The sequence below is a fragment of the Halichoerus grypus genome, chromosome 5 (genome assembly GCF_964656455.1).
Source record: "Halichoerus grypus chromosome 5, mHalGry1.hap1.1, whole genome shotgun sequence".
In the NCBI taxonomy this organism is placed as follows: domain Eukaryota; kingdom Metazoa; phylum Chordata; class Mammalia; order Carnivora; family Phocidae; genus Halichoerus; species Halichoerus grypus.
The window spans coordinates 1,220,725-1,244,439 of NC_135716.1; the positions used below are offsets into that span (position 1 = coordinate 1,220,725).

At 67.1% G+C, this 23,715-nt stretch overlaps 2 protein-coding genes across 2 annotated transcripts in view; both read left to right on the forward strand.

The window, feature by feature from the left end:
• Positions 1-5,025, forward strand: part of ZC3H3 (zinc finger CCCH-type containing 3) — a 91,035-nt gene extending 86,010 nt beyond the window's left edge. Inside the window, exons 10-12 of the mRNA XM_036105696.2 lie at positions 1,824-2,002; positions 2,624-3,018; positions 4,625-5,025. Coding sequence (XP_035961589.2) covers positions 1,824-2,002; positions 2,624-3,018; positions 4,625-4,656 — 606 coding nt within the window. The 3' untranslated portion in view covers positions 4,657-5,025. The remainder of the gene's footprint in view (positions 1-1,823; positions 2,003-2,623; positions 3,019-4,624) is intronic.
• Positions 5,026-11,476: 6,451 nt separating this feature from the next.
• Positions 11,477-12,650, forward strand: MAFA (MAF bZIP transcription factor A). Its single transcript, XM_036105730.2, has one exon. The coding sequence runs from the start codon at positions 11,477-11,479 to the stop codon at positions 12,512-12,514; it is 1,038 nt and encodes a 345-aa protein (XP_035961623.1). The 3' UTR covers positions 12,515-12,650.
• The last annotated feature ends 11,065 nt before the right edge of the window (positions 12,651-23,715 follow it).

The following is a 23,715-nucleotide window of genomic DNA, read 5'->3' on the forward strand; positions in this document are numbered from 1 at the left end:
ATGCTTCTGAGAGTAGCCGTCTGCCATCATTGTACCTTCTTGAAAGCTCTTGGATGATTCGAGAACATTCTTTACATCCGACCCTGGATGTGTGGTTGTCCTAGGGAGGAGGGTTATAGCTCAGACCAGCACTGCCCAGTAGGAAGGTCCACCGGATGTGAGCCACATGGGATATTTTAAGTGTTCTAGTAGCCACCTTAAAAAAGCAAAAACAGAAGCGGTAAAATGAATTTTAATCTGCCACACATTTCCACGTGCAATCAGGGAGGAAACGTAACTGTGGCCTTCTACGTTCTTCCTTCTTGCTGAGCCCAGCCTCCTCTGATGTGGTGGATGCATGCTGCCGCCGAGGCTCAGGGTGGCCGCGTGGCTGGTGGCCACTGCCCAGGACAGCGCAGGTCCCGGCCCCTCTGGCCGCCTCTCTGTGTGCACTCGGCATCCAGGGAAATAGCTTCTCTTGTCCGGTGCCAGGCCCTCTCCACGCAGAGACCCTTCCTGTCCCCTCCACCCCCCCCCCACAGTTGCCCTCCCTCCCCAGCAGACCCCACCCTCTGGACTCTCCTGCTCTTAGAGCGGGCCTCATGAGGCTTCAACTCGGTGTGGAGGGCATGGGGGATGAGCAAGTGAGCAAGCATTAGCTTTCTCGTGGGGCAGGGGTGGGTGCGGCCCCACCACAGGGACAAGCTGACGGGGTGCCGTGGGTGTTCAGGGGTCCTGCAGCCTGCCCAGATGGCTCTGCCAGTTCCAGCCTGCTCCCATCTCCACACCAGCTCCCAAGCACTGGTGTGAGGGGCTTCCCCTGCTGGGGGGCAGGTGTGAGGCCAAGAATGGGGCTGGTGCCCAGATTCTGCTCCAAGAATGGGCACACGCTCTGTGGGGTCCTCAGCCAGGCTCTTCATGCCGAGACCGGGGCCCTGGGGACCGGCTCCCTGGGAGGTTTCGGGCTCGGCAGGTATGGCTTCGAGGCCGTAGCCACATATTTCCAAGCAGTTCAGCCAGTGCAGGGCCCCCCGTGTCGTCTGTGAGCGCTGCAGCCCAGGCTGGTTTTCACCTCCGTTCTGGGTGGGATTGGCGGGGACTCTGCAGCGCTACTTGTTCGGGACTGTGTCTCTCCTGCCGTCTGGTCAACATGAGGGGCAGTTGCTACATTCCGACTCTCCCAGGTCATGCCTGCTAAGCCAGCTGCAGGGGCGGGTAGAGATCAGAACACCCCTCCCCTGGAAGGGCCTCAGGCAGGAAGTAGGTGCAGAGCAGGCCTGGAGAGTTGGGCCCATCACTCCCGATGGCTCCCGCCCCTGGAAGCGGGTGGGCCAAGGAAAGGCAGGCCATGGTCAGAGCTTCATGGTTCCCTGTGGGCCTGGTGGGCAGAGCTGAGGCCTCGTGTTGCCCCGAGCACCTGCTGGACGGCGCGCCCCAAACTGGGTATAATTAGCCACCATGACAGGTGTGGTGGATCGGGTGTGCGCTGGCCTCGGCCGACCTGGGCACCCCTGGGCTTGTAGCCTAAACCCCATGCAGTAAGGCCCCCCAGGCATTGAGCCTCCCCCCACATCCCCATCTTCTGCAGTCAGGAGGGGGGATTAGTGCCCCAGGAATCCCCAACCCAGCCGAGCGAGACCCCCAAGCCAGCCTCGGTCCCTGCCTTCCGTCCAGGCCCAGGGTGCTGGCCCTCATGCTTCTCATGGCTCGGGGGCTTGGATGGTTGCAGTGCAGGCCGCTCTGGCCTGGGGGCCTGAGCCCCGGGGGGGCAGAGCAGGCAGGGCCCGCCCACACGGGACAGGGGCCTTGACGGGCTCCCCCAGCTGCACCTCTTCTCCCCCCAGTGCAAGAAGAAGCACACACTGCTGTGCCCTGACTTCTCGCGCAGGGGCCTCTGCCCCCGGGGCGCCCAGTGTCAGCTGCTGCACCGAGGCCAGACGCGCCTCGGCCGGCGGGCAGCCCCCGCCCCGGAGCCCGGCAGTGCGCCCCCCAGGAGCAAGGCCTCCTCCAGCCACGGACCCAGGTGACGGGGACAGCGGGGGCTGCGAGTGTAAGCTCTGGGGGTGGGCCGGAAGCCGTCCCTCGGGACCCTCCGCGGGAGCCTCTAGGCCCCTTCCCAGCTCTTAAGGCTTCAGACCCAAAAAGAAACCTCAGTTCAAAGTTGAGGATCAGTGACCTCCAGAGGCGCCCTACCCCACGTCCCCAGGCTGGACGGAGCTGAGGACATCCTTGGCCCAGAGCGGCCTATGTGGGACTGCCCAGTCCCTGCCCCATGGAGGAAGGTGGGGGCTTCTCAGCTACCCCACTCCCACTCCCCAGGAAAGGGAGGATCCTGGGTGGTGCTCATGGCTGGGGCCCCCCTTTGTGCTCACCTGTCCTGTGAGTGGGCTCCCTGGCAGGTGAGAACAGGGTCAGTGTGGAGCTGGGGCTCGCTGGCCAGGCTCACCCCAGCTGCCTCAGGCCAGAGGCCCCATGTTGTCACCAGCCTGTCTTTGGGACCGAGGGCTGGCCTCAGACCTGGGTGGCGATGCCCCGTGGCTGCTGGGACAGGTGCCGCACAGCTGGTCGGCTAGCGCCCTCTGGACCCCAGCCCTGCCGAGCAGCCGCCCACCCTCACACTTCTGCTCCCCTTCCTTTCCCGCAGGAAGTCCTCGGCTGCCCAGCGCCCCACCAGACAGACGCCCAGCTCCCCTGCCTCCGTGGCTGCTGGCTCGGCCTCCCCTCCCTCCTCCCCACGGGGGTTAGCCGCAGCCTCGGGCTCTCCCCTGTCATCCAAGCCGCCCTCCTCCCCGCTCTCCTCCTCCTCCCCCCTGCCCTCGCCCTCCTCGCCCTCCCCCTCCCCCCCCTCCCCCTCGCCCTCCTCCCCTTCCCTGTCCTTGGACCAGGAGGAGCTGTCTCTCCAGCAGGAGGCTGCCTCGGCGGCGACTGGCTCCAGCAGCCTCTCCAAGCTGCCTGCCTTCATCTCCCTGCAGTCCTCGCCGAGCCCAGGAGGCCAGCCCAGGGCCCGGGCCCCCAGGAGCCCCCCAACCAAGGACTCAGGTAGGCAGCTTGGCCCCAGTGCCCACCTCAGACCCACCGAGTCAGAATTCCCAGGCAGGGCCTGGATGGTTGACGAGCGCCCAGCATGGGCCGGGTGCTGCTGGGCCACGTCCCCCACTGGCAGGTGCGCACCCCCCGCCCACCGGGGCAGAGCTGGCCGAGGTGTGAGCACAGCCGCGCCGCTGCGCAGACCACCCCAGCCGAGGGCTGATTTAATTAGGAAGCACCCATTTCTGTTAATTTGTTCTGGAAGATCACCGCGCGCTCCTGGAGAGAACAGATGTTTCCTCTCCCCTGATGAACATTTGGGGCTTGGTAAATGGCTCCACTCAGCCTTGTTTAGGAGAGAAAAGAGGATTTTATGGCTGCAAACGACCCTTTCTGTAAACATTTTACAGCTCTCCGCGCGTTTGAGTGACGATAAACCCCACGCAGCTCGGCGGGCTGCAAATTTGCGACCATACGGCTATCATTTTATTGTCATATTTCACGGTCGTAACGTTAATGGAAGATGCTTGCTGCAGCCTTCTCTAATGGCTCCGCTGAGCACGCTCAGACGCCTGCCTCCGAGGGGCCGGGACGACGGGCCTGTGGGTACCCCGACTTCAGGGTGCAGAGCTGCGGCCAGGCCCTCCACCTGCCCGCCCGGGACCAGGGCACCAGCTCCTTCCATCCGGGCAGGCCTCAGCGGTGGGGAGGGAGCGGGGTGGGGGGCCCTGAGGCCGCCATCCCCAGGGTCACTGGAGGCTGGCAGGGTGGACAAGGCCCACGGGAGGCTGCAGAGAGCTCCACTGGCCTTGGAGCCTCCATCAGCCTTCATTTCCTGCTCGGCCCTCCCCTGACCTGGGCCAGGATGGGGAGCTGGAGGGGCAGAAGGAGGTGGGCCTGGGAGGGCTCCGGGGCAGGAGGCCAGCAGCCAGCCAGTAGGGGCCACGGCCCGCAGGCAGAGGCCGTGAAGTCTGCGGACCTGGAGCCTTGGCTGAGCAGGTGACTGGAGTCCTCAGTCCTGATGTGGGGGACCCAGGAGGAGAGGCAGGCTCACGGGGACACGTAGATGGTGCCGTGCCTCAGGGCAGCCCCATCTGTGGTCAGCGGGGGTGCCAGCCTGAGAGGTGGCCTGGAGCATTCATAGCAGAGGAGAGGCACTGAGGCCCCGTGAGCGTGGGGTACACCGCGCAGGAACCCCCCGTTGGACGTGACTTTCTGTCCTCAGGCCCTCTGCTCTGCTGCGGGAAGCCGTCCCTGCCCCCAGGCCCTCTTGCCCCTAGGCCCTGTCCCTCTGTACAGGGACCCAGGTCCCTCCACCCCTCCCCAGCCAGCTGCTCGCTCGGCTGCTGAGCCAGAAGGCACGGTGAGCGTCCATGTGTGCGTCTGGCAGCCTGGCTCCACGTGGGAGCGTGGGCTGCGTCGTCGGGCCTGCGTGCAGGTGGCACGCACCTGGTATTTATAGCCCTGCCAGCAGATTGCCGTGACTCCCTGGACCCCAGCGCAGGCAGGGGGCTGGAAGGAGTCTCCCCCAGCCTGAACCGGAAGCTTCGGCAGTAGGGGCGCTCCTCCTTGGCTGGGGGGGGTTCCTGGCACCTGACCTTTGCCTCTCTCGGAACAGGGAAAACTCTGCACATCAAACCCCGTCTGTGAGGGCCCAGGGGGCCAGCCCGCGCCTACCTCAGCCCCTCGTTCCTGGAGAGGAAGAAGGCTCATGCCCCAGAGGAGAGGCCGCCTGCCGCCGAGTCACCCCCGGGAGCCCCGGGGCCGTGGCTCTGCCCACCTGGCCCTCAGCCTTCCGTGACCAGTGTGTGCCCAGGGCTCTGCCCAGCCAGCCCCTCTGCACACCCACCTTCCTCCCAGTCCCCCCAGCCCAGAGGGGTGCCGGGCAGGGCTCCCAGCCAGGCCTGTGCCCACTGTGGGTGTGAGCAGCAGCGCCACGCACCCCCCACCTTCCCCCAGGACTCCTGCCAGGCTCCCTGGTGGGTGTTTTATGTTCAGCAATAAAGGTTCTGTCCTGTGTCTGCTTGGCTCTTCTGCCCGCCGTCACACCGCGGCCCAGCCCTGCCTGCACCAGCTTGGAGGGACACGCGCTGCCCACAGACCCCGAGGCACCCCCTCCAAGGGGTGCCCCACGGAAGAAGAAGGCCTGGCCACAGATCCCTGGCGGCTACAGGGTCTCTGGGCAGGAATGTCGGCCCTCCTCCCTGCCTCCCTGAAATGGCTCAGAGGGCTGGAGGTGACCTCCTCCCCGTGGCCAAGCCCGCGTGCTTGGTGGGGAGGGGCCCAGGAGGGGACCCTGGGGACGTGTTGGGTGCGACAGGCTGGAGCCAGGGGCCCCAAGCTGGGCTTCCGTCCCCAGCCCCTCCTCTGGGTGTCTCGGGACAGTGGCTGGGCCGACAGGGACCCTGGGAGGCTGGGGCCAAGGATTGGAAGGGGCACAGGGCCATTCTGGGGATTTCCCCTCACCGCCCCCCCAGTCACTCCACACGTGAGTGTGTCCCCGCACCTCCCTCCCCAGCTGGCCGCCAGCTCTGCGTCTCAGCCTGGAGTCGGGTCTGCTGCCTCACTGTCCCTCCTCTGCCTGTCCCTTGTGGGCCCGGCTTGCAAGGGCCAGCGCTGGCCAGTGTGTGAGGGCCTCAGCCCACACCACGCCCTTGAGGGGCCCACTGGCCGGAGCGGATCCCCCCGCGGCCCAGCCCACACTCGGACGGGCAGACACTCCAGCCCCGAGGCCGTGATGGGGAGCGGGCAGTGGGGAGGGGTCCCGCTCCCCGCCAGTCCATGACTGAGGGGTGGCATCCCTGTCCAGCCGCAGACGCGGTGAGGACGGGGCCGGTTCACGGCGAGGGGCCTGGCCTGTGTCCGTGTCAGCAGCTGGCCGGTGAAGCAGAACGAGAGTTCACAGTCAGTTGTGATGGCGGCTGCCCCCTGTCCGGGACCCCACGCTGACGTCCCCGGGGCCTGAGACGCGTGCTCGCGGCCCCTGCTGCCGCTGACTTGGCAGCATGGTGGGTTCTGGAGTCAGGCCTGGCTGGAAAGAAAGGGACTCCCCATCAGTAAACAGTGGGGTCCCCACTGTGGGCCAGCCCTCCTACCCCCTCAGACGAGCAGGGCCGATGGCACAGGGTGGGGGCTCAGAGTCTGGGCGCAGCACTAGCAGTGGGGGGCTGCACAGCTGGGGGCTGCAAGCGGCATGGCAGGCGGTCCCCGGGGCCGGAGCTCGGGCCGCCGGCCGCTGCCCTGTCTCCTGCCCCCTCCTCCCTCGGGGCTCCCTCTCGGCCCCCACCGTGACCTCCCCACTAAGGTTGAACCTTTGATGAGGGAAGGGACGGGGGGATAAATTCCCTCCTCTGCCTGGACAGCTGGACAGACGGCTGGAGACACAGTTGTTAAGTCCAGCCTGATCTCAGGCCCTCACCTCCTCCAGCCTCCCTGCTCTTCCCTTCCCAGTGGACAAGGGGACACGCACCCCGTGCTGCGGACGGGGCAGCTGTGGGCACTGTGGCTGGGCAGCCGGGCCACTGCGTGCTGAACGGCTACCGGGGGGCGGCCCCTCCCAGCGCGGCCCTCGCTCCAGCTTGGCCAGGGTCTCCTGACCGCTCTGGAGCCACGCGGCCTGCTCTGGAGCCACGCAGCCCGCCCAGCGCCCAGAAGCAGCTGGTCTGACCGCGTGGGCCAGGGGGGAAGGCTCGGGAAGGGCTGGCACTCCGGGAAGCACGAGACGCTGGGCCAGTGGCTGCCCTGTTCTGGGCCCGGGCCCAGCTCCCCCACGCTCCTGGACCCATCTGGGGACCTTGTCGGCCCGGGTTCTGCCTGGTCAGAGTCTGGGCTCCTGGGCAGGCCGGGGGTGCAGGGGGGGCAGTTGCTCTGAGCGGAGTGTGCCCACTGGTCACTCTGGGCTTCTCGTGCCAGGAGCAGGCCAGCAGAGACCCTCGGGGATGAAGGTGCTGGTCGCGTCCGCACCAACCCAGACTAATCAAGGTGCCGGCTGAGGACACGCATTCCAGGCAGAGCCTCTGGCCTTTGCAGAGAGCACAGCATGGGCTCCTCCAGACCGGGGAAGGGCTGCCCCCTCTCCTGGAGCCTACCGTCTCTGGCCCCAGGCCCGTGCCCTTCCGTGGACTGCCCTGGCGTGGCAGGTTATGGGGACTCCCAGAGATTGGCCGCACAGGATGGGGAGCCCCATATGAGGGCAGCAGGCCGGCCCTGGGCCCCTCGCGCTGGTTCTCCTGCTGCCTGCTGTGGCCAGGGGGGGGATGTCTGTCCAGCTGAGGCCTGGGTTCATGTGGCCAGCAGAGTGGCAGGGCTGGTGGCCCCGCTCGGACCCTGCAGCGGGGAGCAGACACTTCACTGACCCTCCGAGCTGGAGGTGAGGGGCTGGGCCCCAGGCAGGTGGCTTTGGAGACCTCGGAGCCGTGGTCCACGTCTAAGCTCTAAGCTGGGGGTCCTTAGTCTCAGGGTGAAGTGAGGTGCCTGTTGTGGGAGCAGGAGGGGGAGGCGAGGACTGGGGCGGGGTGGGCCTGGCCTCACCGGAGGACTGGGGGAGCGGACTGGGAGAGAGCCCCTGGTGCGATGGGCTTCCCAGCCCGAAGCCCTTCCCCAAGGAGGTGCCCCCCGGCTGTGTGCACCCCCCAGAGTGTGCCTGGCACACAGCCTCCTCATTTTAAGGGCAGATGAGCCCCCTAAGTGGGGAGGGCACCGGGCCCTGTGGTCACTGAGCCCAGGAAGGGTGTGGGGGGGTGGGACCCTGTCAGGGGGCTGAGCAGCGGGGACTGGACAAAAATACCCGTCCAGACCCTGTGCAGCACCACACTTTCTGCTGAAGCGTCCATTAACATCGAGGGTCCGGAGCCCCGGGCAGTGCGCGCGGCCCAGGACAAGTGCGGGCAGGCTGGCGTCCTCCTGCCGGCTGGTGCTTGTCCGGTGGCGGCTGGCGTGGCGGGCGCCCCCCCCAGCCCGCAGCAAGCTCCGGCAGCCCCTCCCGCCGCCCCCTGCCGGCCTCTCACCTGCTCCCGGGGCTCCCTCTGAGAAGGGCGGGACCTGGGACCTGCTTCCAGGCAAGAACCCCGCTGACTTTGTCCCCCGCTGATTAAGCCTCCAAAGGCTCTCCTGCGGCCCAGGGGGGGCAGCCATAGGGTCGGGGGAGCCCAGGGCGTCCACCAGCCCCCAGGCAGCCGGGGCCTGGGCTCCTCAGACTCTGGGAAACAGCCCTGCCAGCAACCAGCCGAGCTTGCAGGCACCCTTCCCTGAGGAACCTGCCCAGGAGACCCTGAGCGGGGCGGGCGTGGGGGCCGGTGGTCAAGGCCTGCGGGACTTCAGGCCTCGGACACCGGGCGGGATGTAGTAAACGTGGGTTAGGTCGCTAGACTCAGGGTGGTCTGCTCCGAGCGGAGACGCTCACTCACTGCGTGGTCTACTGGTGGGTCAGTGCGTGGCTTCTTTCTGCCTCCAGCCACCTGCACGGGGCAGGCCCGCAGGGATGCCGGCCCGTGTGGTGTTCTTCCTCTACCTGGTCTACAGCGGCGGGCAGACCGCCGCCACACCTCGGCGAACGGGGCACTCACAGAAATGCCCGGCGCCCACCCCTCACCCCGCTCTCTGGGATCCTCCCCCTGGGAACCAGCCTCCATGCTGCGAGGAAGCCCGACCAGCCCACGGGGGCAACCGCGTGCCCGCACCGCCCGGATCCAGCCAGGCCTGGGCCCGAAGGCGCTACCGGCGGCTCCAGCCACCAGCCGGCCCGTCGCCCCTGCCTCCACGTCCTCCCAGCGGTGGGGCTCAGAGACGAGCCGTCCCAAGCCGGGGACAGACCCACCCAACACAGAGCCCAGGCGCCTAACGAAAAGCTGCATTATGTCCTCACGCTCCCGCGGGCTCGTTTCCCACCAGAGATCTCTGGGCCACCTTCCTGATGGAAGACGCCCCCAGGGCAAGGCCGTAGCTACTCAGTACAGATTTGTGGGGTGCATCTAATGAGGAGCCACGGGGTGGGCCCTGTGGAATCCCGTTGGTTCAAGCACTGACTGGCATGCAGGGGTTGCACGGGAAGAGCACGCACCTTCTCTGGGGCAGCGCGGAATCGGGGTGCTCCTCTCCTGGCTGCACGTGGGCAGTGGAGGGAGCCCAGAGGACGGCGTTGTTCTGGCTGAGGGCACACGGCAAGCCTGTCCGCCTTCCCTGGGTCCTCACGGACTCCGCTCCCCGGCCCCGGCTGAGGAGGAAGGAGCGGGCTGGGAGCCTGCCACCTGAGCCCGGAAAGGCCAGCACCTTCCCTGGGCTCAAGAAGCCCAGCACGCCCACTCTGCCCAGCGCCGCAGGGGTGACCCCTCCCGAGCCTGCCGGCCCCTGACTGGCAAGAGCCCTGAGGAGGCCCCCCAGGCCTCAGGGAGCAGAAGAGAAGGCAGCAAGAGGGGCAAACCTCTCGGCTTCCCTCTCTCTGGGAGCTTTGTACCCCACTCAGTAAACCTTGCTTTGCTGCCCCCCCATACAAGCAGCAAGAGGCTGGGGGTCGTGGGCCTTCCCCCGGGTCTCCTGCACCCGAGGCTCCAGAGCAGCCAAGAGCTGAGGGCAGGCCTGCTGGCTAGTCTGGCCCCAAGGCTAGTGCCTGGCCCCAGGCCGCCTCCGCCCCAGGGCAGTGAATGAATGAGTGGGTGCGGAAATGAAGAAGTGCTATGTGCCAGATGAATGAATCTGCGTGTGATCGAAGGCAGGGCCCAGCATCCTTGAATATCACACTTGGGGGCCTGATGTAGGGGGACCTGTCCCCACTTAGCTAGACTTGGTGGCTGAGTGTGGCCTCCCTCTGAGCGCAGGGTGGGGGTCCTTAAAGGGAACCCCAAACCCTGCAATGCGACTGGCAACCCATGCAGCCTGGAGCCCAAGCGCCAGCCGGGGGCCTTGCTTCTGCCACCAGCTGAGCCATCCCTGCAGGGGCAGGAGGGTCCTCGTGGTGGGCCTGACCCTGCCTGCCCAGCAGAGCCCGGCCGGGAGGGCTGTGGGGGCAGGAGGAAGGGGTGAGTGGTGCCCTCCTGGCACAGCGGGGCTGGGCCACCCTATGACATCTTAGGAAACGGGGTTTCCCTCCCACTTGTATGAATTTTTGTGATTATAAGATAATAGGCATTTATGCCTGGAACAAGATAAAAACAAGCTGCCCCAGTGACTTCCTGCCCAGGTCCTTCCAGAATTTTCTTTGGATGCACAGCCGGTTATATTTAAGATTGAATTTGTTAATTGTAAAAGTCCTATAACAGCAGTATAGAAATTGGTGGGTGGGGGGCCCCAAGCACTCCGGGTGACGCTGAAGCAAGGTGCGGCCCCTCCCAGCTCCGTCCACCCTGGAGGGGTCGTGTCCAGGGCCCCCCTGCTCCGGGAGCGCGCCCCTGCACAGTCGTGCGCGCCCGATGCCCCTCGGCCGCGGTCCCGGGTCTCTCCTACCCCCGCGCCCCTCGGCCCCCCCGCCCCGGCTCCCCGGCGCCCCGCCCCCGCCGGCCCGCGCGCTTCGCCCCCCCCACCTGCGCCCCGCGGTGGAGCCGCTGAACGGAGGTGCCAGCAACTTTGTTGACTAAATTCCTGAACCCGCCCGAACCGCGGCGCTAAAAATAACCGGCACTCCCCTCGCCGCGCCCGACCGGGCCGCGCCGTGGCCCCGGTGTCGGCAGGCCGGAAGGTCCCGGCGCCGCCGCGCTAGCGAGGCTGCGGGGTCACGGCCCGCCGGGCGGCGGGGAGACCGAGGCACCGAGGGGCCCCGTCAGCTCCCCGAGACTCTGCGGCCTCCCCGTCGCGGACGCGGGGCCCTGGAGGCCGCAGGCCGGACTCCGTGCCCCCCGCGCCGTGCGTCCTCCGCACCCCTCTGCCCCGCGCCCTCCGCGCGTGCAGTCCCCCGCGGCGGCCACCAGAGGGCCCTGCCCCCTCCGCTCGCGGGCTGCCCGTCATCTCCCCTTCCCACAGCTGTTCCCCGCAGGAGATTGACAGCTGGGCTCCGGGTTGCCATGGGGATAGGCAAATGAGGGCGGCGGGTCTGGGGCTCCGATTGGCCTGGGGGCTCGCGCCCCTCCCAGGGAGGCGGGCCCGAGCGCCCTGCTCTATAAAGGGGAGCGCGCGGCGCGGCGGTCGGCCGTGGAGGCGGGGCCGGTTGGACGCGGGCGGAGCGCGGGGAGCCCGAGCAGCCCGAGGCGGCGGCCTCACTGCCACCCGCCCGGCCACCCGCCCGGCCGCCGACGAGGGGACAGGGAGCGCGGCCGGCCTGCGCCCCCCGGGGTGCGGCCGGGGCCGCCGGAGAGCCCCGACCGGCGGCCTCCCCCCGCCCCTAAGTTGGCCGCGCGAAACTTTTCCCCGCGCGTCTGGGCGCCGCCCCCTCGCCGAGACCCGCCGCCCGTGGGGAGTGAAGGGGGGGAGAGGCCCGCGGCTCCCCCCCCCGCCTCCCGTCGGGGCGCAGCCGGGTGCGGCGGCGGGGCCGGGGTCCCGGGCGATGGCCGCGGAGCTGGCGATGGGCGCCGAGCTGCCCAGCAGCCCGCTGGCCATCGAATACGTCAACGACTTCGACCTGATGAAGTTCGAGGTGAAGAAGGAACCGCCCGAGGCCGAGCGCTTCTGCCACCGCCTGCCGCCCGGCTCGCTGTCCTCGACGCCGCTCAGCACGCCCTGCTCTTCTGTTCCCTCCTCGCCCAGCTTCTGCGCGCCCAGCCCGGGCACCGGCGGCGGCGGCGGCGCGGGGGGCGGCGGCGGCAGCGCGGCGCAGGCCGGGGCCACCCCGGGGCCGACGAGCGGAGGCCCGGGCGCCGTCGGGGGCGCCTCGGGGAAGCCGGCGCTGGAGGATCTGTACTGGATGAGCGGCTACCAGCACCACCTCAACCCCGAGGCGCTCAACCTGACGCCCGAGGACGCGGTGGAGGCGCTCATCGGCAGCGGCCAGCACGCCGGGCACCACGGCGCGCACCACCCGGCGGCCGCCGCGGCCTACGAGGCTTTCCGGAGCCAGGGCTTCGGGGGCGGCGGCGGCGCGGACGACATGGGCGCCGGCCACCATCACGGCGTGCACCACGCCGCCCACCACCACCACCACCACCACCACCCGCACCACGGCGGCGGCGGCGCGGGCCACCACGTGCGCCTGGAGGAGCGCTTCTCCGACGACCAGCTGGTGTCCATGTCGGTGCGCGAGCTGAACCGGCAGCTCCGCGGCTTCAGTAAGGAGGAGGTCACCCGGCTGAAGCAGAAGCGGCGCACGCTCAAAAACCGCGGCTACGCGCAGTCGTGCCGCTTCAAGCGGGTGCAGCAGCGGCACATTCTGGAAAGCGAGAAGTGCCAGCTCCAGAGCCAGGTGGAGCAGCTGAAGCTGGAGGTGGGGCGCCTGGCCAAGGAGCGGGACCTGTACAAGGAGAAATACGAGAAGCTGGCGGGCCGGGGTGGCCCCGGGGGCGCGGGCGGGGCGGGGTTCCCGCGGGAGTCCTCGCCGCCGCAGGCCGGGCCCGGCGGGGCCAAGGGCGCACCCGACTTCTTCCTGTGAGCGGCCGCCCCGAGGGTGCGCCGCCGCCGGGCAGACGCTCGGACTCCGCGCGCCCCGCCGCAAGGTCCGCAGGCGCCGGGCTGGAGGCCCCTGCTCGGCCCGCGCCGCCCCGGCTCGCCGTCGGACGTGGCCGCGACCCCTCTGCGCACGGAGCGGGGGCTTCCCGGGGGGGTCGAGCCGGAGCGAACTTGTCCCCGGCGCCCGCCTGTACATACGGCCAGCGGGCTCCTCCGCCCCGACGCCGCCCGCCCGCCTCTCCCCCGTCCGTCGTCCTTCTCGCGGCCTCACCTTCCTTGCCCGTTTTTACTACTCCTTTTTAAAGCGACCTTATTTTCGAAGTATTTCTATTTATTTTGCTCGGTGATTAGGAAAGAAAACCCCGGAGGAAGCTCCCTCGCTCCCGGCCGGGGTCCACCCTCGGACGTCCGCGTGTCCCAGCATGTGTCGCTCGCTCGGAGGGGTCCGGTCCCTGCCTGCCTTCCTGCCCGCCTGCCCCCCACCCTGCCACCGGCGTCCCCTAGAGATTGAAGCCAAGGAATATTATCTATGCTGTGTTCAGTCCTGCTGCCCTACTATACTCACGGGGGGAGGGGGGTTGGGGGGGTCGCCGCGCTCTGCGGGTGGGGGCTGGCCCGGACTCCCCTGCTGCTATTTCTCTATGCACCAGATCGTATTTATGACTCCCGGGGAAATATATCTTATTTTAATCTTCAAGAGAAGTGGAAGAAAAAAAAAAGTAATGCACAGTATTTCTAGCAAAAAAAAATTTTTTTTTTTTTTAAGAGGAGGTTTCAGCCTGAACCTCCTGGCATGGAGGCGAGTGAAGAAAGTGTTTTTATTTTCATTTAAATTGTGTTTCGTTTTGTTTGTGGAATCTTTTTTTTTTTTTTTTTAAAGCCCAGTGGCTCTTTGGACTGGCCAGTGGGGGGAAGGTAGCGCAGCCCCTGGCCAGCCGATCCCTGCAGGACGGCCAGGCCCCTGGCCTCCAGTGGGTCCTGTGCTCTTTCCAGGCCTGCTCCTGCCCAGCGCTCTGAGCAGGAGATGCTCTAAGTCGTTGAAAGTTTTCCTGTGTTGTTGGGTTTTGTTGGATAATTTTTTCATTTGCTATGAAGCCAAGGAAAGGGAAAAAAAAAACAACACAAAATAAATCCGTTTAGATCCAAAGTCACTGGAGCCTGGTTGGTTTTTCTGTGGCTTTCATTTTTGCCCTGTTTCTCCCCGAATAGAAAGGAAAGGAGGTGCGTGACCAGGGCCCTGCTTTAGCTGTGGGTGACCCACCTGGGCCACCGGAGAGGCCCTGATCAGAGTTGTAAACAAGGCTGCGGTCAGCTGGTGGGACCTGCAGGCACCTTCCCTGGCCGCCTGGTGGGGAGGAAGGCCTCAAGGTGGTGGCCCCAGGCTCCCTCTAAGGCGGGATGGTGGTGATGCCACGTGCAGGGCCCATGTGTGCTGGTGGCTGGTACTTGTCCCCAGTTCTGAGCCCGCAGTCCCCCCCCCAAAAGGGGTGGCCCCACTTCTGTCTTCTAAAGGGTCAAGACCAGGTTGCGGGGGTGCCAGGGAGGAGCAGGACCTCTGGAAATCTCACACCCTAAAGGGTCCCAGGGCAGTTGCAGGACTTAGGGGACCATGGGACCAAGGCTGGTGAAGGTCCGCGGTGTGCATATTTAAAGGGATGAGCTTCGCGGGCCGGCCAGCTCTGCGCTGCTTTTCGGTCTGGAGACAGCAAAGGCTCGTCCTCGGGGTTGGGACGGCTGCCGTTCTCTGAGTGCGTGGCCTGAGCTTGTCTTACCGTCTCAGTCTGACCCAGAGAAAAGGTGGGGGCTGCCGCCTCCCCTTTTGCTTTAGAATAAAACTGGTAACAAGATGGTTAGGTCTCCGTGGGGGTTTGAGCAAAATCCCCAAACCCAGGGGCTGAGATCTCGAGCCCTCAGGAGGGGAGCAAGAGGCTGTACATCTGGGGGGCAAAAATGCTGGTGCAGAGAGAAGTAGAAATGGGGGGGTGCGGGGATGAGCTCAAGGACCAGGTGGGGAGGCTGCAGCACGACCAGGGGCAGCCAGCCCAGCAGGTCCCAGCCAGCCTCGGTAAGGGGACCCCGAGGACTCAAGAGGATCACCAGAGGCGGCGGGTGTCCTTTCGGGTATGGGCAGGGTCTGCTGGCTGGTTTTTGACAAGGACACCTTAGTTTTCACTGTTGCCACGGAAGAGCCACCTGGGAGTCTTCCTCCTGGCAGAGAAAGCAGGCTGGAGGACCAGGCAGCCGGGCCCATCGAGGACCAGACGGGGCCGCGGGGCCCGGAGGCTGTCTCTTTGAGGAGGCAGTGGTAGGCTGGGAGCTGCGCTCACCCCCTCTCTCCAGCCCGCCAGGCCTCCCGGAGCGCAGCCCGCGAGAACCTGGATTGGGCCCCACCACGGCCATCCCCCGGCTGCCGCCCTCGGTGGGTTTCTCCGCAGCGCTGGGCTTGGCGCCGCTGTCCTGTTCTATCTTCTGTTTCCCTCCTTCTCTCTCTTTCGTTCCTTCCTCCCCCACCTGGCCCCTTTCCTTCTTTTGCCTGGGAGAGAATGAGCTTGGACACCCGGAAGTCATTGTGGGAGGGAGGGAGGGAGGAGGAGCGCTACTTTTTGTGTTTAGAGGCAGATCTTTTCCTGGGAAAACAGCCCATTTGGGGAAAGCATGTCCGGCTCCCAAGCTCTCCTGTGCGCACCGCCCCCCGAATCGCTGTCCGCGGGCCCCGCTCGGCTCTCCCCTGGCGGGCGCAGGGGCCCCCAATGGGCCAGGGCTCCCCGGGAGGGGCTGAGCAGTCAGGCTGGGGCTGGGGCTGGGCAGAGGACCCGCCAGGAAAAAGGGTCGTCTGGGTGTCTGCGGGACTGTGAGTGCGGAGGACACGCAGGTGCGTGGGAGCCGCGGTAGCTTGGAGCCACCTGGGCTGGAGGGCTGAGAGGAAGCTGGCAGGGCAGCCCCGGGGCGCGGGCCGGGGGTGGGGGTAACCACAGTGCCCGGGCTTAAGCCCCTGAGCCCCGCGCCCCCTGAGAAGGGTGACCCACACCTTCGGCCTGGATGTTCAAGGGGGGCCGTGGTGGCGCCCTCGCCTCAGCCACTCGGCTCCCTCGGCCTATGCTCTGCCCTCCCCGCGGGGGTCCCAGGAGACATCTTTCTGATGGAATCGTACATCCTTGGGGCCTCCACCAACCCCGCCCCGCCTCGCACCCCACCCCCCATCCCACAGGCATTCATTCCTTGGTTACTTCATTCAGTCTGAGAGTCCCTTCTCTGTGCCCGGCCGGCAGGGACCCCAGCAGGGACCCCAGTGACCTCCCTGGCCCAGAGCTCCGGGGAGCTGTAGCAAACTCACCAGTATGCGAGCTGGTCCACTGCTGAGTGCCAGAGGAAGGAAGGAGCTGGGGGTTTGGGTTTGCATACTGCAGCGGTGGGCTGGGACATCGAGGCAGGTGCAGGCAGCCTAGAGGGTGTCAGGAGGAGCAGAGGGAGACTCGTGAAGGGGCTGCGCTGGAGGGACAGGGCCTCACCCACATGCTTCACGTGTGCACCCTCATCACGAACACAGACATGCACACACTCCATGCACACTGAACCCGCGGGCACTGGACATAGCCCCCCACACTCGTCCCCTGCGTGGCCGCCCCACCACAGCAGCTGTCCCTGGCCGCAGGCCACTCTCCCACGCCCTCACCAGCAGCAGCTGTACCTCGCACTCGCAGCGACTCCCAGGGCTGGGCCGAAGCCGCCCAGCTCCTGGCCGAGGCCTGGGAGACCCCTCCCAGCACCGTACCCCACCCCACCCTCGCTGTACCTCTGCCCCAGCAGCCTCTGGGGCAGCGCCATTCCAGGCCCCCAGCCCCCACTCAGAGCACCCAGTTGAGTTTTGTCCTCTGCGCCCGCAAGGGTCCCTACACCCCAAACATGCACACGCATCACACAGCTGCCCCCTGGCCCTCCAGCTGGTTAGGGGTTCCAGGAATCCGGCTCCCAGCCGCTGGCCCTAGGTGGGCCCCAGGGCTGCTCTGTATTGGGGGCACCCCACTTCTGTCTGCAGCCTGCAGCCCCCAGCCTCTCCTAGCCCTGTCTTCTGCAGCCCGTGACTGTCCGAAGGGCACCCCCCCAGTTTCCTATTTATAGCTGGCTCCTAGGGTGGCCTAGTGCAAGGCCAAGGTGTCCCCTTTCTGGCCTCCCCCGTGAGGATGCACACAGGCAGGCAGGCAGGCAAAGGTCTGGGTGACAGGAGCAGACACGTGTATGCGTGTAGACATGGCCATGTGCGTAGACTGAGACGTGCAAATACACAGACCTCGACCCCCTCCCACATGCACACACACGGGTACACAAGCGTGGGAGCACGCAGACGCACACACAAAGGACAGCGCACACACATGTGACCTGTACACCGGGACCCCGTGGGTTTTGTCTGTCCCGGTCCCTGCACCTCCTATCCTGGCTGTGTGGTCTCGTGGGCTCTGACAGGGCCACCCCAGGGAAGTGTCGCCCTCAGCCACCCTCTGCTTGTTTTTGCCTGACCCCAAGACCCCACAGCCCATGCCACCTGCCCTGGACGCTACCACCTCTGTCCCAGGCTGGCTCCTCCATGCCACCAGTGAGGGCCCAGAGGCCTTGCTCCTTGCCACGTGGCACTGAGAGCTGAGGCCTTCCCTAGGCCTACCCAACCCCTGGGCACGGATGTGACACAAAGCCCAGCCTCTGCCTCAGTTGGGCCCTTTACCAATTGCGCTGGGTTGGAGGCTCCGTGCCCAGGGCTCATTCACTCAGTGGGTCCTGGGTGCAGCCTGGGGGGGCCGATGTGGTGGCCTGGAAGGGCTCAGCGGGCCCGCCTGCGGACAGGGGCACGGGGCTCTGGGACCCGACTACTAGGCAGGGCCTGGAGCCTGGGGCTGATGGCCCCTTCTGGGTCCCAAGGAATGTCAAACCACCCCTTGTCTGTGGCCACGCATGGGACTGTCCGGCCCAGGGTCTGGGGACTTGGGGCAGTGTGAGCCGCAGGAAGAAACCAGCCTGTGCCCAGACCCCAGTGGAGCCTGGGACTCCTCCTCTCTAGCTGCTCTGGGAAGCAAGCAAGTGGGAGCTTTGAGCCAGCCACAGAGGTGACAAGCTGGGTTGTCCCTCACATTTGAGGGGAGGGTCGGGGACAGGGAAGGGCCCCCAGCCCTGCGGGCTGCTCTGGCTGCAAGACCAGCTCTGTCACTTCCTGGGCCCAGCTGCATGCTCAGCAGTTCCTGAGCCCTGGAGTCCAGCCACGGACCAGGGAGGCCCATGGGGGTGCCGGGAGGGAGGCCTGGGGGCCCCTCCTCTCCCAGATTCAAGCCCAGCCCCCACTGGCCCCCACAGGGACCCCCACCCCCACCCCACTGCCCCCGGCTCCAGGACAGTTGGCCATGACAGTGGGAGGGGGCTCTTTCATTCACTCAAAACTATTGATTAAGCACCTAGTGTGTGCCCATTCCAGGAGGCAGGGACAGAACAGGAGTTTGACAAACAGGGCCGTTCTGGTGGGCTGCAGCCAAGGGTGGAGGCCTGCAGAGTGGGAGCTTGGGGGGGGGGTGCAGAGACCCAGCCCTGGTGCCTGGAGGAGGTGAGACCGGGGAAGAACAGGTGGAGGGACCCGGCAAGGGCGGTGGGAAGCAGGGGAGGAGTGGGCTGGAGCGGACTGCGCCCGGGAGCGCTTCTGAGCAGGGAAGGGGCAGGTGGGAATGCGGGCCATAGGGAGCGGGCTTGGCTGGGCCCACACTGCAGGGTCATCAGGTAGGGGAGCAGGGCAGCGACCCTCCCACCAGCCAGAGAGGGTGCTTCGAGCCCGAGCCCCCGCAGGAGCCACAGGACACTTCCCGGGGACCAGCCTGGGAGGGCTGGGGAGAGGCGGGTCAGAGGTGGGAGGCTGGGTGTCCCCTCAGCTGGGCCCGGCGAGGGCGGCCGTCTGCCGGGAGGTGGGAGGCAAGCAAGTGGGAGCTTTGACCCAGCCACAGAGGTGACAAGCTGGGTTGTCCCTCGCATTTGAGGGGAGGGTCGGGGAACAGGGAAGGGCCCCCAGCCCTGCGGGCTGCTCTGGCTGCAACACCCGCTGGACGGACAGGGGAGGGGTCGTGCACGGACGCCCACCCTCCGCGCACGCGCGCGGCCCGGCCCCAGCCGAGCAGTGACGAGTAATTTGTTGTTGGCGGGCCCAGCGCCGGCCTAAGGCGCAGTGACACCGCTCAGCTGCTGTCACCGCCAATGAGCCCGCGGCGCTGGAGGGCGGCCTGGGGCCGGGGGCGGGGCCGGGGGCGGGGCGACCGACCGGCGGGGGAGAGGCCGGCCTGGTGCCCCCGGAGCTCCGCCAGTGCCCACTCCCCCAGGGCCGCTGCTCGCTGGTCCTCCTCCCCCTCCTCCCCTCCCCCTGCCCTCTCACCTCCTCCCCTCCTCCCTTCCCTCTATCCTCCACCCCCTCAGCCTCCACCTGCCACTCCCCCTCCGAACCCCCTCCCCTTCCCTCTCCGCGTCCGTCCTTTCCCTTCTCCACCCCCTCCCCCAGGAAGCCTCCAGGCTCAGTGGCCCGGCACCGTCACCCCGAGAGTTGGCCGGGGTGGAGGGATGTTCTCAGGGCGTGTGCCCTGCTGTCGAATCCTGCTAAAATGCAGATTCCCTGGGCCTCAGGGTGGGCCGAGAACCTGAATTTCTCGGGCACTCAGATCCAGGCCACGGGGCAGCGGGTAGAGACCACAGCTAGACAGTTTTCTTTTTGGGGGGGATGGGATGGCAGGAGGAGGCAGGTTTCTTGGCGGCGGGGGAGCGGGGGTGTCGGCTTTCACACTCGGAGCCCCGGCCTCTCTGCTGGCCCAGCGGCGGGACGCCCCCCGCCCCTCGCGAGCCCTTGGAGGCCGGAGGGCTGGGCGGGAGGGGCGGGCCGTGGGTGTGGCGGCGCGGCGGGGGGCGGGCGGGGGCAGGGGAGGGGGCGGGGCATTCCGGCCACGCGCCGCAGGCCTACCGCTGTCCCTGAGGGTCCTGGCGCTCCCTGAGTCTTGTCACCTCCTCCACTGGCCTCCCTGACCCTGGGGCCGTTTCCTGCCAACGCCCCGGTTAGGTGTCCTGAGGCCAGCTAGGTCAGCCATTCTAGTCTGGAAGGCAACTGCCCGCGGTCCCTGGGCCGCTGCCTTCCCAGACACACCTCCGCTGCCCTGGGACTTGCCTCCGCGGCCGGGCCCATCCTCCCGCTGCTCCCTTGGCCGTCCCCGCTGGGGCAGGCTCCTCCAGCTCTTCCCCGGGGCGCCCCACCTCCCTGGCCCTTCCCTCCCCTTGGATCACTTCAGCCTGGTCCTAGCTCCCAGGGGACTGGCCTCTCCTTGCCTCCAGCTGGCCGTCCCCTTACTGCCCTCCCGCGCACCCTGTCCTCAGAGAAGGACCAGGAAGCACGCGCCAGATGCCAGGTCTGCGGACCTGGTGGCCTCCTGGGAGTAGCCCTGGGGGCGGCGATGACCCCTTGTACAGATGGGGGCTGGGGTGCAGAGAAGCCCAGGATTTTGCCTGAGGTCACTCAGTGCGGCCCCGCTGGACTCCAGAGACCGGGACTGGCCCCCTCTGCAGGGCACTTCCTGCCCAGGGAGCAGAGGATGCCTGGGGGCCAGGTAGGGGCGTAGCCTAAACACACTGCCCCTGGCCCACCCGGACTCCCTCTCTAGTGTCTCCCCCGGACAGACGGCCGGAAGCCTCAGGTCTCTGCCTCTCAACTCCAGGCAGGGGCCCCTGTGGCTCCTGAAGGCCCTCAAGCCCCAAATCTGGAGGGGTCAGACCCCGGCCCTGTGGCCTTAGCACTCTCTGCTCCCTGTCCCAGCCATGTCCTTCCTTCCTTCCTGACTCCACCTCGCACCCTGAACTCCCGAGGTCAGCCCTTCCCGCCCCCGCGTCTCCCGCTCCTCTAGGGAGCGCGGGCTCCAGCAGCGAGCCGTGCAGACCCCTCCCGTTCCGCCCCAGCTCCAGCCCCACCGCCCGGGGCCACAGCAGCACGGAAACCTCCCCATCCTCGGGGGACCCCACAGTTTGGGGACGCGGGGTGGTGGGCTGGGCCGCCGCGGGGAGCCAGGAGGCGCACTCAGCCGCCTGAGGGTTTCTATGTGCGCGGCAGTCGGGTTGGGGGGGGCTCGGCCTCGCGCGGCGGGACACGTGACTGCTGTCGGCGGGGGGTGTGAGCGGCCGCGCTTCCAGATGTGCGTGTCGGCGTGTGAGACGTTGTGGGGCCGCTGCTGGGGGCGGGGCACGCGGGAGCTCAGCGCCCCTGGGGGCAGAGCCGGTCCGCACGTTAAAGAAGGAAATGATGGAGTAAATCAGAGACGGCCCCACGCACTGGAGAGAGTGAGGCCGGGCCAGGAGGAGGGAGCAGGGAGGCAGGAGGGTCGGGGAGAGGGCGCCCGGAGGGCAGGGGGAGGGCAGGGGGAGGCAGAGGATCTGGGGAGGCCACAGGGTCCAGTGGGGGGTGGGAACAGGGTAGGGGCCTCTAATTCTGTACGGACAGGCTGTTGGGGAGAGAGCCGGGGCCATGGCCACCGTGCAGGGAGGCGGCTGGCCTGGCAGTGAGGCTCCCTCACCTGCCCAGGGGCTGAGACAAGGCCAAGCCCTGGGTCAGCACAGCTGTAGCAGGGACTGAGGGTCACAGGACCTGCTCCCCGGGCTTGCTCAGGGATAGAGTGGACGGTGGCAGGCCGGGGGTGGGGACTGGCCCTTCACCCTCTTGTTCCTGCTGAGGGCAGGTGCTCACTAGGGTTCTGGGGGTGCCCCACCTGGGCTGCCTGGGGTAGGAGCTGGGCCAAAGGTTGCCCCATTCTGGCCTCAGCCTCCTCATTTGTGGCCTGGGGGTGACAAAAAACCTGCCCCTGTGGGTGTCATGAGGTTCAGTTTGGCCCCAGAGCCTCCCTCCACACCCCTGCCTAGATGTCTAGCACCCGTCCCTCCATCCCACCAGCCTCCCAGGCTGGAGGAGAGCAGAGGCAGACCCTCAGGCCCTTCTGTGGAGGCGTGGGGGACACCCCACCAGCCCCACAATACCCGAGAGCGCAGGAGTGGTGTGGAGGGTTCCACGCCGGGCAGTCAGCCAGGAAAGGACTTGGTGTTCCCTGCTCTGGAGCCCAGTCGGGGCTGCCTTGCCTTGGAGGTAGGTCATGGCAGTGTGGAGTGGGCAGAGGCCAGGGCCTGGGGGCCTGGTCAGGTTGGAGGGACACCTCCCCCAGCTCCCTGCGCTCCTCCACTCAGTCGCCACCCCACCCACACCAGGGCTGCGGACAGACAGGGCAGCTCACGCGGCAGGAGTCAGGCAGGACCCCACTCCCACTCTGCCCCTCACCAGCTGGAGGTGGGGAGTACATTTCTCTGGGCTGAGTCCTGTCTCCTGTGAAAAAGACGGTGCGCTCCCCCTGCCCAATCCCACATCCACACGGGGTCCTTGTGGGGGACAAATGAAAAAAGGCAAGTCCTTTGTCAGTCTGGGAAGACTTCCTGGAAGAGGAGGCTCTGCGTGGAGGGGAGGACATGGAGCAGCCGGCAGCTCCGCAAGTGCACTGGGGCAGAGTTTGGGGGGGGAGGTTGCCCCGTCATCCACAGCCAGACACATCTTGGCCACATTTCTGGAGGCCACCACCTTGCAGGAGCTTAACTTTGGGCTCCTGGTCCTGGCAGGAGGGGGCAGGGGAGGAGGAGGCGCAGAAGGGGGCACTCAGAGCTGTCCAGGCCTCTGCTCCTCCAGTCACCTCCAGTCTGGGTCTGTCCCCACACTGTCCCTGCACAGACCTGCGCACCAGGGGTTACTCTCAGGGAACAGGTCTGCTCCCACCCCTCAACACTTCCTGCCGAGTTTGGGGAGCTGAACTCAGCTGATTCAGAAACCCTGGGGGGTGGACGGGGCGCCGCTTAAGCCATATCCAAATTATGCCCCGGGAAAGCATGACTTTTAGCCCCAGTCCACAGTTCATGCCCAGGGGCCTCCCCACCGTCGGGGCAGCAGCTGAAACCCAGGGTCCGGGCCGGCCACCTGGGGTGAGCAGAGGACAATAAATATGAGCTGGCTGGCTGGCTGGATGGGCAGGGTGGTGGGCGATGACGCGCGGTGGGTGGCTTGTGAAGGCTGGGCGATGGGCAGTGAACGTGGTGGGCGCTGTAGGAAGCCGAGGAGCAACCCCGCAGGTGGGGTCTGCACACCCCCTTCTTACCCCTCTCCCCTTCCCGCCTCCCTTCAGAGCCCTCTTCAAGTCCTGCACCCCTGGTTTTAAGAAACCTGTATCACCATCGGGGACCCCTACTGCTCTGCTCTCTTCTCCCCTGCTTGCAGAATGCCGGCCCCAGGAGGGCAGGGTCTGCGCGTCTTCCCTGCTGCTGCCTCGAGCCGCCGACAGTGCCTGGCGCAGCCTGACGGGCACCCCGGAAATAGCCCTTGGCAGGGGGTGCGGAGACAGGCTGGCCTCGGCCCTCGGCCCTCCCGCCTGCGGCGACCTTTCCCACCCAGCGGCCACCGACCGGCTCTGGCCCCGCGCTCCCTCCGGGTCGCCGGGTGGCTCTCGCGGTCCTGACACCCTCGCTCCCCGCCTGCCGCTCGCCTGCCCCCTGGAGGGCCACCCGAGCCACTGTCCCTTGGAGGCCCGCGCCTCCGGCCGCCTCTTCCCCACAATGACGATGACGTCTGTGTCCCACCTGCTGCCACCAGAGGCGGCCGGGCCTGGGCCTGGCCTGGGCCTGGCCTGGGGGGTGGGCCGGCGGCAGGGGTGAGAGGGGTGAGCCACTCCCCGCTCCAGGCCCGCGCAGGGGCCCTCCCTCCAGCAGGCCCCGCAGGTCCCTCAGCCACCATGGTCTCTCCGTTCCCAAGACGGCCGCGCTGACCGCTGTGTGTCCTTTCCTGTCTGTCCCGCACACCGCACTTCTCTCTGTTCCTTCTCCGTCACTTTGGTGGCGGTGCCCCCACTGCCATGTCCAACAGAAGTCTGTGCTCCTGGGATTTGAAGGGGCTTGGGTGTCTCTCCAGGACCCAGCACAGGCAAAGCCCAGACGCCCTCCTGGTCCAGCACTTTCCCCAGGGCAGCCCGGGGGCTAGGGGTGAGGGTGGGAGAGCAAGGCCACCAGAGCCTCCCCTAGCTGGGCGGGGGTGAGGCCCAATCCCAATCCCAGGCTGTGGCCACAGGGCCTGCAGGCAGGGGGGAGGGGGTGAGACCAATGAATAGG

Coding starts and splice junctions, on each gene's coding strand:
- MAFA (XM_036105730.2), top strand. CDS start 11,477: ATGGCCGCGGAGCTGGCGATGGGCGCCGAGCTGCCCAGCAGCCCGCTG.